At 41.7% G+C, this 13,507-nt stretch overlaps 1 protein-coding gene across 2 annotated transcripts; it reads right to left on the bottom strand.

Moving 5' to 3' along the window:
• Positions 1 to 13,439, bottom strand: LOC311063440 (AN1-type zinc finger protein 3-like). Of its 2 annotated transcripts, XM_084082903.1 has the most exons (7): positions 12,996 to 13,439; positions 6,901 to 6,941; positions 4,187 to 4,261; positions 3,908 to 4,111; positions 3,179 to 3,244; positions 2,446 to 2,637; positions 1 to 491 (listed from the first exon to the last, which is right to left on the bottom strand). In XM_084082903.1, exons 1-7 carry the CDS (start codon positions 13,061 to 13,063, stop codon positions 337 to 339), a joined length of 801 nt encoding a protein of 266 aa, XP_083939029.1. In that variant the 5' UTR covers positions 13,064 to 13,439; the 3' UTR covers positions 1 to 336. The 2 variants fall into 2 exon arrangements, with proteins under 2 accessions (XP_083939029.1, XP_083939028.1); XM_084082902.1 differs by having other exon boundaries at positions 3,908 to 4,261.
• Between the last annotated feature and the right edge of the window lie 68 nt (positions 13,440 to 13,507).

The raw sequence follows: 13,507 nt of genomic DNA, 5'->3' as shown, positions 1-13,507 counted from the left end.
TCCTCTGTCCCCTTCCTTCCCTCTTTGCTCCTCCCTCCTCCAACATTTTTAAGTGCCTCGTCTTTCTGATTGGATGGCTGGCTGGCTGGCGGTGGTGAAATTGCCCAGTGGTTCTCAAACTGGGGTCCTTGAGGAGTTGTGGGTCTGTAACTCAGAGAGAGTGTACAAATGGAACCGAGGGTCCATTTGGTTCCATTTGTACACTGTCAGAGACTAAGGATTTTATACTGTAGACTGGGGTCCCAGAGATCAAACTGGTATCAAATGGAGACCGCGGCCTAATGCTGGAGGGATGGTTGAAATTAAAAAAGTTTGAGAACCACTGACGTAGCCCGATCAGGAGCACTCCTCGCCGATGCGTTGGCACGAGCGGCCCACCTTGCGGTCGAGCTTCACCATCTTGAGCACGGCCTCCTGGCGCCCGCGGCCCAGGTGGTCGAACATGCAGTCGTGCTGCTCCGGGAGACGGTGGAGCATGCAGAACACGTAGCCTGGAGGACGAAGACAGAGTTATGTGGTGAACATTGAATAGGGAATAGTGCAACAGTTAATAGAAATAATCAATTATTAAAAAGATAATAATGGGACTTGGTCAGCGCAGGCTTTTTGTGGGTTCAAAAAGGGAAGAGATTTGGTGAGGAGGGAAAAAGGAGCGGACCTAGTACAGAGCCCCGGGGGCTCCTGGTCAATTAAGTATACAGGTGGTTTAAGTGGTTAACTGCCACTTTCCATTGTGGTGTCATGGAATAACCTACGAGAGGTTACTATTCATATAATTGAACATTTTTTATGTAATTAGTTTAGGGAAATAATTATGTTTGGTTAATTTAAGCACTAATATTTTCAAGACATTTTCAGCATTTGCTCTCAGGAACTACTAATACTGTCTGTTACACAGGATTACCAGTACTTCAGTTAACGCTGAAAAGAGTGAAGATATTTTTGTCATCTAAACATTTGATCAACTTTTTTTTCATTATGGAACCAAAACGGGCTATCGATAAGAAACGGAATTGATCCTATAACAAAGCCCATGCCTAGTAGCTACCTGGCCATGATACATGTCCCAACACTGTCCACCATCTTTATCTGTTGCTGCTGTGCTCACTGTGAGCAAAGATACCGGAAGTAGCGATACCATTCACTCTTATTAATTAAAACAATAAAACCACCAGAGGGAGTGCTTCATCATGGTTATTGGCACGGCTGTGCTGCGACATGGGCACAATGTGAGGTAGAGTGGCATCTCCCTGCAGAGCTGTGCCAATAACCACGATAAAACACGGACTCCAGTGTTTATTGATTTTATATAACAGCACACTAGCACTGACACCTAAGCATACAGTGCTTGATATCTGCTGCTAAACGATGTCTAGCCTGTTCCAAGAGACCATACGCACAGCGGTCAGGTTCTACATCTGCGGCTATTATGCTACCATTTAACCGTACTCATGAACCTTTTTTATTTTATACCTGCTGGATACGTTTCTGTACCTGCACAAGAAGCATTTCTGCCTACTGCATTGTCATTTACAACAGCCAATCTTAAACCATAATTATGTACATTGGACATCGGATATTTGACCGAATTATTTTCCTCTCCATTATTCTCTTCATCTATTCCAACTTGAAACTGCAAATGTTGGGTATGAAAAATAATTCCACCCACTCTTTTACATCTGTAACTATGTGATATGACTGAAACTGCACTGTACTGGTCTCTCCAGACTGTTGGCTCACACAATCTTCAAATGCTTCCGGCTAACAGTCTGTACATCAGAAGTGCTGAAAAGTCGCAGAAGATAAATTAAATGTTCCGCCTATCCCCACTAATCTTTCGCCTTTGCAGTCGCGTACAAAGGTCCTACATCAACTCAAATTCTTCATACAAAGGTCCTACATTAAATCAAATTCTTCAAAGCCTATCTAGCTGGCTGCGTAACAGAAAAAATGTTGATTTTAAAGATATTAAAAAATATATATTTCCTTGAACCAAAATGACAAACGGATGGCTTCCTGTGTAGAACTTTTAGGGGGCATAATTACAGACTCATTGCATTCGAAGATTGTGGAAGAGTTGTCTGGCTTGAGAGACTAGCACTGCACTGACATATAAAGAAAAGGAAAAGAATAAATAAACAAGAGTATAGAAATAACGAATGCAGATGCTTCCATACATGTGGCCTGCACAAGAAAATCAAGCAATTAACATTTGACCATGCTGGTTACATATAAATGCTGAGCAGGTCCAGTAGACCACGATTTCATAATAAAACAAAAAGTAATCTAAGTGACTATGAAAGCATAGTCTGTTATTGTGGCACAGATAGCAGGAGCTTAATTTACAAAGACTCGACTGGCTAGTGTTTTGATAGGAACAGTGACTAAAGTCAAGTGATATGTGATAAAGTGATTTTGATCTTATGAGAGAGATGAAGTACTGACCACAGCGACAGGAGCCCAGCTCTTGCTGTACCAGCTCTAGTTTGGTTTGGCAGCGGTAGCAGCGTCTGCGATTTTTCTGTTTGGGCCCCGAACCTCCAGGGGCCCCTTCCTGGCTCCCCGCCACCTCATCCTCTTCCTCTTCTTCCGTCCGCGGCCGTTTCTCCGGCGATGCCTCGCTCTCTGGCCCCGAGGCTGAAAAAATAGAAAGCAAAGACGTCAAAGAAGATGAAATTGTGAAATGTGTGGTCTATGGCTTGAGAGATTCTCGCACAAGGAATGAGAGAGATGACTGGAGCCAGACGGAAATGATTTGACTTTTTTTTTTTTTAATGACATCGGTATGGGCAATAGCTGATGTGATTTTTTATCACTTTAAACCTGGCGTCTCTATTTTGGGCATGTCATCATAAGATGCATACATTTGCCAAGAAAAGTAGCAGATGTAAAAGTTCACAACACAAGTTCTTGTGCAAGAATTGTGAGCTTGTAGATTGGCGTAAGTAGTTAAATAAAATAAAGTTTGTGTTTACCTATCAAAAAGTTATTTGAGTGGGGTTTTAAGTTAAACGTTCTCAAATAGTAACTTTCATCTGTTTTTCAAAATTATTAGAAGATTTTGCACTTTTTGACAAAATATCGGTCAAAACATCGGCAACAGGTGGTCTAAAAATCTTCAATATCAGGATCGGACCCAAAAATCTGGCATCGGTCGAGCTCTAAAAGAGCAAAGTACCTGTGTCACGGGGGCGTTTTGTGGGTGTGCAGAGCGTTCCTTGGGCTGTTTCTGTACATGATGCACCTGTGGAAAATCATATTTGAAAGGTTAAACAACAGTCATTTACAGTACATCGTTTTGAAACTTAAATAGACAGCTTTCTTTTCATTACTTCCATTATCTCTTCACCGTAACAGTGATTGAACATTACAAAGCAGTCTCCTAGCATAGCACCATTAGCAGACTCGCAAGTCTCTCTCTAGAAACCGAGGACAATCTCCCCAGCGTTCTGTGTTAATTTTACTCTGTAACTCTCTCAATTGGTTCCAAACTATCAATCATTTAGCTGGGGACCCCCTGAAACCCCCTGAAAGAACACCCGCTAAAACCCCAGGTTGCATGTTGAAAACCGGTGCCATAGTGCAGTGGTTCTCAAACTTTTTCATGTCAAGGACCCCCTAATTGACACTTATTACCCCGCTGACCCCCATTTGAAAAGATAAGCCAGGGACCCCAATAAGAGAAGGTTTTTACGGCTCTAGCAGTGATTCTCAACCATTTTAATTTCAAGGACCCCCAGTTTGACATGCATTAGGCTACGGACCCCCATTTAATGGCATTTATACCTCTGGGATTTAACTCTGAGAGTGTACAAACCCATAAGGGTCCATTTGGTTCCTGTCCATCATCATTGAGAACCACTGCCATAGTGAATAAGGCATAAGAAGAATGATGGCACCATCTTACCTTCCCTTGTGCTGGTTAACGAGGGCGAGGGGTTCTCAGTCGACGGCGCCTCCGAGCTGGCGGATGAGGAAGAGGACGATGAAGATGACAGGGATTGGCTACCGCTACTGCTGTTCACGTCGCTACTACTGAAGACAGGGGGCTGGCTACTCGCAGTGGTTTGGATGGCCTTGGAGCTGCACTCGTCCTCTGGCTGCTTCTTCTTCTCAATGTGCCATGCAGTCGCAGTGGTCTGGATGGCCTTAGAGCTGCACTCGTCCTCCGGCTGCTTCTTCTTCTCAATGTGCCACGCAGTCGCAGTGGTCTGGATGGCCTTGGAGTTGCACTCGTCCTCCGGCTGCTTCTTCTCAACGTCTGGTGGTCAAGAGAAGCACGTTGAGTAAAAACAAGACCGTGTGTAAAGCCCGATTGAAACGCCGTAGAGTGACGAGTCACTTGCCGACAAGGACTGAGCTTCAAGCTAACAGCTAGCTCTTAGCTTAAGGATTGTTGTGCGATGGAGTGTACATTCATCTTAAAGCTGCAATCCGTAACTTAGTTTTAGGGAATAGAATATCTTTACAAATCTGTATTGTAGAGTACTGAACGTGAATACAATATTGTACAATAGTTGGTCTACTTGCTCCGTGGAGAAAGTTTGATTATGTGGTCACGTTAGGACCACTACTGGTTGCCAAGTGGTATTACAGGAAACTCAAACAATTATAGGACCACAACGGAAACAAGTCCCCAGGACTTTTTTTGGGTTATCCTTTTAGCTCAAATGTCTGACTGTACTTAGTGCCGTTTACATTTCTGTTTAATAAAGTATTCAATCAAAAATGGAGTTTATACTCTGCCCAAACAGGCTGCCTGGCACAGCCAAGTTGTGACGCTTGCGCGAGGGACCCAGGTTTGCATCCCGGAGAGGAAACGAAGGTTACAGATTGCAGGTTTAACCACTTTCACCCTGACGTCTCCATTTTGGTCAGGTCATAGTCAAAATCTTTTTTTAAATAATTTGAATAGGGCTTAAGGGGTTATTGGGTTAAACATAATTTGAATAGGGCTAAGAGAAGACAATGAGAGACAATAACTGACAACTCGCCTTTTCACACTCCGTGTATGCAGAGCATTACATTTTAAAGAGTGACTTCATACTCATAACATTTTGAGAGGCATGTGATGACCTAGTGAAACAGCAGTAATAATAAAACCTTGTGTCCGAGGTATGAGAGTGCACTTGTCAGTGACTAAATATAGGCGAACAAGTAACCCAGAAAAGATATGGATATTTTCCCAGTGTTACTCAATGGCTAGGATTGACACTGCCACGTTTAGTGGCAGTGTGGTGTAATGTGTGTAGAGCGTAGCACAAGTACTCCCATGGTTGAAGGTTCCATTCCCTATGCAACGCTAAGCAAGACGTTCTATTCCCCATACAACTGAAAGAGCATGACTGGGGCAGAGCTATTGAGAAAGAGTTACGACACTCCCATAGACCTATTCAATATTCAATCATTTATTGCGAAAGACAACTTACAAATGATTCAGAATGTATTTAGGTGTGCTCAGAGATAAAAACAAGAGAAATAGTTTCGGCCTCCGTCTTGTACTTGTCTTGAATACACCTGACAAAGGGCGCAGATCCGGAACATTGTATTGTTTTTTTCTACCGCTTAATAAAATATATTCGGGAGCATTAAGACGATGTGTGGATCTTCTCCTTTCTACAGTGTTGCCCATTTGATCGAGCACCCGTCGAAATAGCCTATTTGTGGATGTGCATGCACCTCTTTGACTGCTATTCAATTTCATAGGTGAAATTGTTTGTATGTGCAAACTTATCTAAGCCAGTAAATTCAATAATGATTAGGATTCTTATTACGCAGCCCAACTTCAAAACTGGTGTGGTTCACACTTCTCCCAAAGCTGGAGGGCTCGATGGGACCATGCACTGGACAGCCTAATTTTCAGCTTCACCCTCTCCTCCACACACAAGTGTAGTCTAACCCATTTCTGCTGGGCCTCTGCACTCATGTGCATTGAATCTATTCTGAGCACTTGAGCCGTCTGTGATGGCAGACTCACAGGAGAGACTCTTGTGGGGTCTTCATGGTCTGCCATGGTCTCTGGACACCATGACTGCCAGGGTTCAAGAACAAACTCAACTGAACCCTCCCAAACTGGCTACAGAGTTTAAATAGGCACACATCAGAGTTTGTTATATTTATTAGAAGTACACAGAAAATCCTCAAGTGTTATATATATATTTAACTCAGAGTGTGTAAAAATGGAACCGCATCTTCCCAATCACAGCATAAAGGTCAATTTATGATGTTTTGTGCGACTTGTGTCAAACTAACTACACATCGCATGATGAAAGTGGAAAGTAGAGGACATTTGCAGAGGGTAAGGACCATAAAATGTTGCATACTCTGATTGGTTGGGAAGACAAAGCAAGCTTCAATACCACAGAGATGCATGAGACTACAGTACATTCACATACTTTCTTATATTTCGTTGGGAACTTGCGACATTAACTTACTTTTTTATATTTGGTTGTGACCATATCTGTGAGTCGCAGACAGTATGAATGTGCAAAGCTCGTGAGACACAATGCGACGTGACGTTCAACAATTGTTGTGGCTGACCTTACAAAAAAGGTCACCTGTTGACTTCATTGACACTGAAGTTACTGTAGCATAAAGCACATATGCTATACTGAATTGTGTCCCTTGCTTTCAGGGAGGAAATGTGGGCCTCCACGACTCTTGATTTCCTGCTGAGATTACTAATGGCACCTTAACAGTGTCACAGAGGAGATATTCTGTTGGCAATGTTTACCAGCAGAATATTTAAAAACAGAGAGAAGTTTGTGCATTTGTCACTCAGCATCTCTATAGCTTGTTTTGCATTCTTAGCATTCCACTTTGAAACTTGCTGGTACAGTTAGTTTGCCTTCAGCAAAAGCTGGTTGTCCCGTGGTTTAGGAAATGTCAACAACAACTTACCATTATAACACTTGGAGCAGAGGTTCATGGTTTTACTTGAGCTGAAGAAAGAGAGAAAACGAAAATGTTAGAAACAAAACAGAAGATTAATTGATTATCAAGTTACTTGCTCCCAGACTCATTCAGTTTTCAGGGTCCCCCAGGGGTCTATACTTGGTCCTCTCCCTTTTCCCTCCTCCACAAATCTCTTTGGCAAAAATAGCTGATGTACAAGCTTGTAGATCTAATTTTTGCAGAATGTATACAGAATGTACACCCATTATGACATGCCTAGAAATAGAATAGGGATGCAAGGGTTCATGTAGTAAAAGTCCCATATTACGAAAAAACTTTTCAGTGCTCACTGTGATGGCATTAGAACTACATCTCCCAGCCAGACCGGGAGACAAGGCATTAAAACTACATCTCCCAGGGGCGAACCCAGGACACAGTAGAAGTAGGCTACATCTCCAAGGTGGACTGCGTCTTGGGGTCTCTTACGACTTCCCTGAAGAGGGAATGTCTACGGAGCTCTGCTCATCCTGTTGCTAATCCTGACCCAGATAACTATACAAATTAGAATGCGGACAGGATGGAAATTTCCCCATCTACAGTTTTGTTTTTCATGTCAGAAATAATGATGCCGCTTGCTACTTGACTCCAACCCAAGGTTGTTATGTTGCCGTTTAGAGTAGTTTAACAACACAGGATAGTTACATCAGATAGAATTAAGCAAATAATATATTGATACCGATATGAGAACCAAATCCGACTTATTCTTGCTCATATAGGTTAATCAAGTAATGGAGAACCAGGTGTTATATATATACATTTTTCATTTCAACAAATCGACATGAAAAAAAAAAAACTTTTTTTTTTACAATCAACTAAATACTTTCTGATTAACCACTAAACATGACCACTATACGTTGTTATACAATGGTGGCGTTCAAAATTAGCCGATCTACGAACTTTTCCTTTTTCTTTTATCGTTAATGAATTGTAATCGAGGCACAATTTTGAAATAATTGATTTGAAGTCATATCACCCAGACCTAAACTCTTGTGATGTTTTGTCTCAAGCCTCGACCCATTTCTGGTGCCATAGCTGTTGGGTCGGAGTGATGGTTGTTATAGCTACGGGGACTGTGTGGAAAAGAATTAGAGGACGGTGTGATGATGGATGAAGGAATCTCAAAATTGAAAGAAGGAGGAAAAAAGTAAGTGGCATTGCTGGTGACAGGGGTTACTTATGAACTACATTATCACTGTGTGGAATGTTTAACTGGTAAATACGGCAGTGTTCTTTATCTCAACTCACTGTCAAATGCTTAACTGTGTATGTACACTCACACTGGCCAATGAGCTGCTGGATTAGTACGGTTGGTTAAGTGCATCAGTCAAAGGAATTACAGCAGTAATTTGGTGGCTAAGTCGCCTTCTTTTCCATGCAGAATTTCCAAAAAACATGCATTATTAGCTTGTTCTTCTGTCCACACGGACCACTAGTAGATGCAATTTCAATAACACGCCTTAGGTTCATAATCAAAGCTGTAGTGGATGTCATGAACCCTGAAAGCACGTTATGTTTGTATGCCAGAGGCACGGTGATCTGTCTGGTGTACAGTCCATTTAGGCTTTGTTCAATCTGCAACAAATCCCATTTGTTTCTCAAATAAGTCGATCAGGTCGGATTTGTGTATTCAGAGTCAGACATCATCAAACTATCTGCTTTTGTTTCTGTGGCAAAGACATAGGCACAAGTAATGCTTAATTTATACTCGGTCGTACGACTGTGTTGCTTGTGTGACACTCTTGTATGATTAAGTGGGGCATTTATTTACAGGGGGGGGGGGGAGGGGTACAAGGTTTCTGTCTGATGGGAAAGATATCTACACCACATTGGAATGTGGTTCAAATCTGAGAAACACGTTTACATTTGTTTTTCTTTTTGTTCAGACTTGGTAAAACCGGATTGAATCCTGGATAGGTCAGAAATCGAATATGGGCTGCCAGTCTGAACAACTGCGTTGCTTGATACTCCATGTGAGGGCCTGCTGTGCTTGTTCCATGTTTAAGTGTATGCACTGTACTGCTACACAATGTGACGTTGGTATCTCTACACCACTGCCACTCAGATAAATTCCTGGAACTGGAATACCATTAACCAATTTGGATAAGAAACTGTTAAGCTTGTAAATGTATGACGTGTGCTAGGAGAGAATCATTTAACCACTTGAACCGTATCTTACTTAGTAAAAAAATAAATAAATAGGGATGCCATTTTGAAAGTGGTTAAAAATAAAGGAGCTAATATGTTAAGACTGTTAGTTCATCTGTAAGCTTACATGCCTATATGCAAGGGTAATACTAAGGACAATCGACACATTCACGTGCAGTAAACAAAGCAAGTGACGTTACTAGTACATGAAATTGGTGAGCTGCTTTTGAGGAACAATGAGTCCAATTAATGTGCAATCACACTAGGCATAATAAGAAATCCAAGGACCCCCCCCCCCTTTCAGTACAAACAACTCAAAATGAGCAAGTCACCAAGGTTATTCATTCATAGATACTGTAGTCTGAGCTAGTCTCCGATTGCAAACATCTCTGTGGCAAACAACAACAGGTGATTGTAATGTAATCAAATAGCAGGTGATACATTTGGCCAGTTAGCTGTTGCATTGTGCCATATTGTAGGGCAGAACACATCATGAGAATACTATGGATGGATCATTCTTTGTATTAAGGGTCTCGTATTAGAAAAGATGAGTAAAATTAGCTCCTCCTAACATACTATGCATGCTCCAGCTTCCTGCTTTACAAAGGACTGCCACTGAGATGTCTGATGACTATGCCATAATAAAATATGGAAATCAGGTACTGCAGGTTACTCCATCCATCCATTGTTTGGTTGGTAGACATTTAAGCAGCAACAGTTCTTCCAAATTGAGTCACTCCTACTGCTGCTGCAACCTGAATGTCTGTGAAGAGATCATGTTGCTTTGCACTGGAATTCCCATGTAATAAAAATATCAGGCCCATGACAAAGCTAATATCTCACCACGAATGGGTACAACGTTTCCATTCATTACCCTCCCCCTTCTATAAAGTACACAAACAATTTGTCTAGCATTATATAAAGATACGTTATGCCTATTAAATGTTACAAAACCCAGATAATGGGACCCTTTGTGTGAAATAAATACTGAATGAGAAACTTCAGGTATTTCCTTTAGTCTAGAATATCTGAATAACAGTTTGAAAATGAGTCTTGCTTCAATTTTCCAGAGGTAGGTCCATTCCCCACCTTCTGGACCTCTCGTCCACACACACTTTAACAGCAACACAATGCATCAGCCCGGCTGTTTCTGTCAGCCATGAGCCCTGTCAATAGCTCTGAGACTGCAGCTCCATAGGCCTTTCATACCATTGATTCTATCTATAGGGGCTATGTCTGACCAAATACACTGGGACACTGTAGGTCCGTCATATATTGTACACGTTTAACCACTTAAACCAGTGATTCAACATTTTCAATTTCAAGGACCCCAGTTTGATAGGTATCAGACCACGGACCACCTATTTGTTTCCTTTTGGCATCTCTGGGAGTGGGACCCCATTATTATAAAATCCTCGGCATTAATTTAACTTTGAACTCTCCGAGTTACAGACTCATAAATATCCTATTGGTGGTCCACAGAACTGATGTTGAGAACCAGTGACTTAAACCACTTTAACCCTAGCATCCCTATTCTGGGCATGTCATAATAGGTGAACATTTGGCAAATATGCTGTAGGTCTACAAGCTGACGACACGGTGTGACTGTGAGCTTGTAGATCGGCTATTTTGGGCAAAGATATATTGAGCAGAAGGAAAAAACGAGGGGACCAAGTAATATACTACAGGGGAGGCCGGTCAATGAAATATATAGGGTTTAAGTGGTTACGCCCTGTTTAAGGATTTTTGAAAATAGACAAACAAACGACAACAACAAGCTACCGTATGACGACATGACAGGTTTTAAGTGGTTAATGGATTCAACTGATTCAAATGTTGAATTTAGACGTTTTCTCAGCCTAATAATTATAAGACTAATTCATTGTCCAATGTGGGGGTTGCATTGTCAACACTTCCTGACCTGGTGGTGATAGCTTTACGAGTCAACACTCCGCCATTAAATGATATCATCTCACGGTAGACCTAATGCAAGGACTTTGGATAATGTCCTTACATGTTTTAGGCTATGTGGGAATGGACTTAAAGCACTGAAGACATTACTCAAACATGGCCAACCTAGCCAAACATAATCCTGGTATAATCTATAGATGATTACAGCCCGGGAGTCATCTGTTCTTCTATCAAATGCTGTCCAGAATGGTGAATTTACCTACAGGGGAGAACACAGACAGTATCTATAGAACTTATTCTCCTGAATTATCCGTTCCTAGCATCTGGTACAACAATAGGCCTAGATTAAATTTAAGGAATCGTTTAATGATCCAGTAAAATGACATTTCCCAATCATATACCCTAGTATTCATGCTGCCAAATGGTTGCTAAGGTGTGCATACTGTAAACCAGTCACCAGCTGAATGAAGGCAGCTAATAATTCTTTTTTTTTTCTCCATGTGTTAAGTGATAAGTGGCAACACCACAAACACATATCAAAGGAAATACTAAAATAGAAGAAAACAAAAATACTACTGTGAAATGAGGTCGAATAGGCCTACTATTTGTATTCTATGCCAGGGGGGTAGAATATGGTGGACACAGGTGTTATTCTGAGACCATAAACATGATGCCATTTGCGTCACCTGACATTGACAGGTGTGACAGATCGACGTTTCCTACCAAGAACAGAACGACTTCGAGGCTGTAGCCTGTGTATGTTCTTTTTTTTAGGGAGACAAAATAAATGAATCGATCCGTCATGTCATCGTATAAGGCGGATCAATTAATGCGTCGACTGTCGATTAAAATCTCGGTACAGCCAAATGTTTGCTGTCACCACGGCTTGACATTAGTGGATTACATCCGGTATGTAAAAGGCAAGAAGAAACAATGCATTATGGTTAAACAAAACAACTCAAATGAAGCCCAGGAACACCCGACATTTATGGATACATAACGCCTTGCTTTACCAAATTATGTACATTATTTAGCTCGTCCGTGGTTGTTTTTTGGTCGACAAGAAGTGACCGAACAGACAGAACAGGGGGGGTTGAATTTAAAAGGAACCTGGCGACAATAAATCATCTCCAATCTGTGGATACGTCACCTCCTGAAAAGCAAATATCTTGTAAACTAAACAACACAAACAACGTCAACATTAGACGCTTCACTTCCACACTAAACGGTTTTGTTACAGTGAAAAATACAGTAAATAGTATTCCCAAAGCCAACACATAAAAGGTATTAACTTCCCAACCCCCACTCGGCCTCCCTAGTCCCTGCACAACAGAACAACAACAATGGGGCTTTGGTAAAGGACACTAAAACGCCGTGAGGATATTTAAAAAATATATATAATAGTTTAGCACGTTTTATAAGCGGTTTTCCCACCACAATTAGAAGAATAACACTTGTTTTACAGCTTTATACACAGGCGATTATGTTGTGTTTGAGTTGAAAGGCTCAGTCACTGTCTCTGGGTGTGCTGCTAAGTGGCTAAGATAATTATCCCCCATCCTGATTAAAACACCATGAGAAAACGTTAAAAAAATAATAATAATAATGATGAATTCAAACAGTCCCCACTCCCCAAAAAAAGGCGAAAATCGCCGGTCTACAAACCCACAACGATTCACGAATGTGACGCGTGGTGGGTTTGTAGATCAGCAATTTTCGCCCATATATATCTTTTAAATAGAGAAGTGTAGTATGAAAATAATACATTCAAACAGCCTCCCACTCCCCCAAAAAAAGGCGAAAATCGCCGATCTACAAGACCCACAACGCGTGACGAATGGGTCGCGTTGTGGGTTTGTAGATCGGCTATTTTCACCTATATATCTTTTAAATGGGGGGCTTAAATTGTCATGACGGGTCCCACCGTTTGAAAACATGGTCGGTTAACGACAATAAAGACCCCGGAATGTTGAGTTGTTTCTTACCCCCAGAACCCACAGGGACATCGGGGTGGCAGACTGGACGCTTCGCTGCGTTCACTCGTATCTCCCATGACTGAAAAAACAACCACAAACGATCCGATCCTTTTTAACGCGAGGCTGGAGGATGTGTCCGGGGCCTAGTAGTGTAATGTATGTATAGTATAGTATGTGTGTATGGAGCTCCTTTCAGTTAATGGGGAGCCGTAGTTTAGTTTGAAACAAATAGATAACAAAGTGATACAAAAAAAGATCCTCTCCCGTTTCAAAAGTCCTCCGAAAAATAAAGCCACCTTAAAGAACGTGAGGAGACGACTCGCGTCGTCGTCGAAGGACTCCCAAATCACGGATCGGTCTTTTTTAAAGCGTGGTTTATAAAATAAATAAATGGGATTGATCATTCGTTCCAACAACCGTCCTCCTCCTCTCACGGGACTCAATGCGATCAGCTGGACGCTTCGACATTACGAGCGGCGTTGCCAGGTTGTGCGAGAGAAAAATAAGTACACCAGGTTTGG

Source organism: Gymnoscopelus microlampas, assembly GCF_963454915.1.
Source record: "Gymnoscopelus microlampas genome assembly, chromosome: 16".
Taxonomy (NCBI): domain Eukaryota; kingdom Metazoa; phylum Chordata; class Actinopteri; order Myctophiformes; family Myctophidae; genus Gymnoscopelus; species Gymnoscopelus microlampas.
The sequence above is the reverse complement of the archived record's forward strand: the minus strand, read 5'-3'. Positions and strand labels throughout refer to the sequence as shown.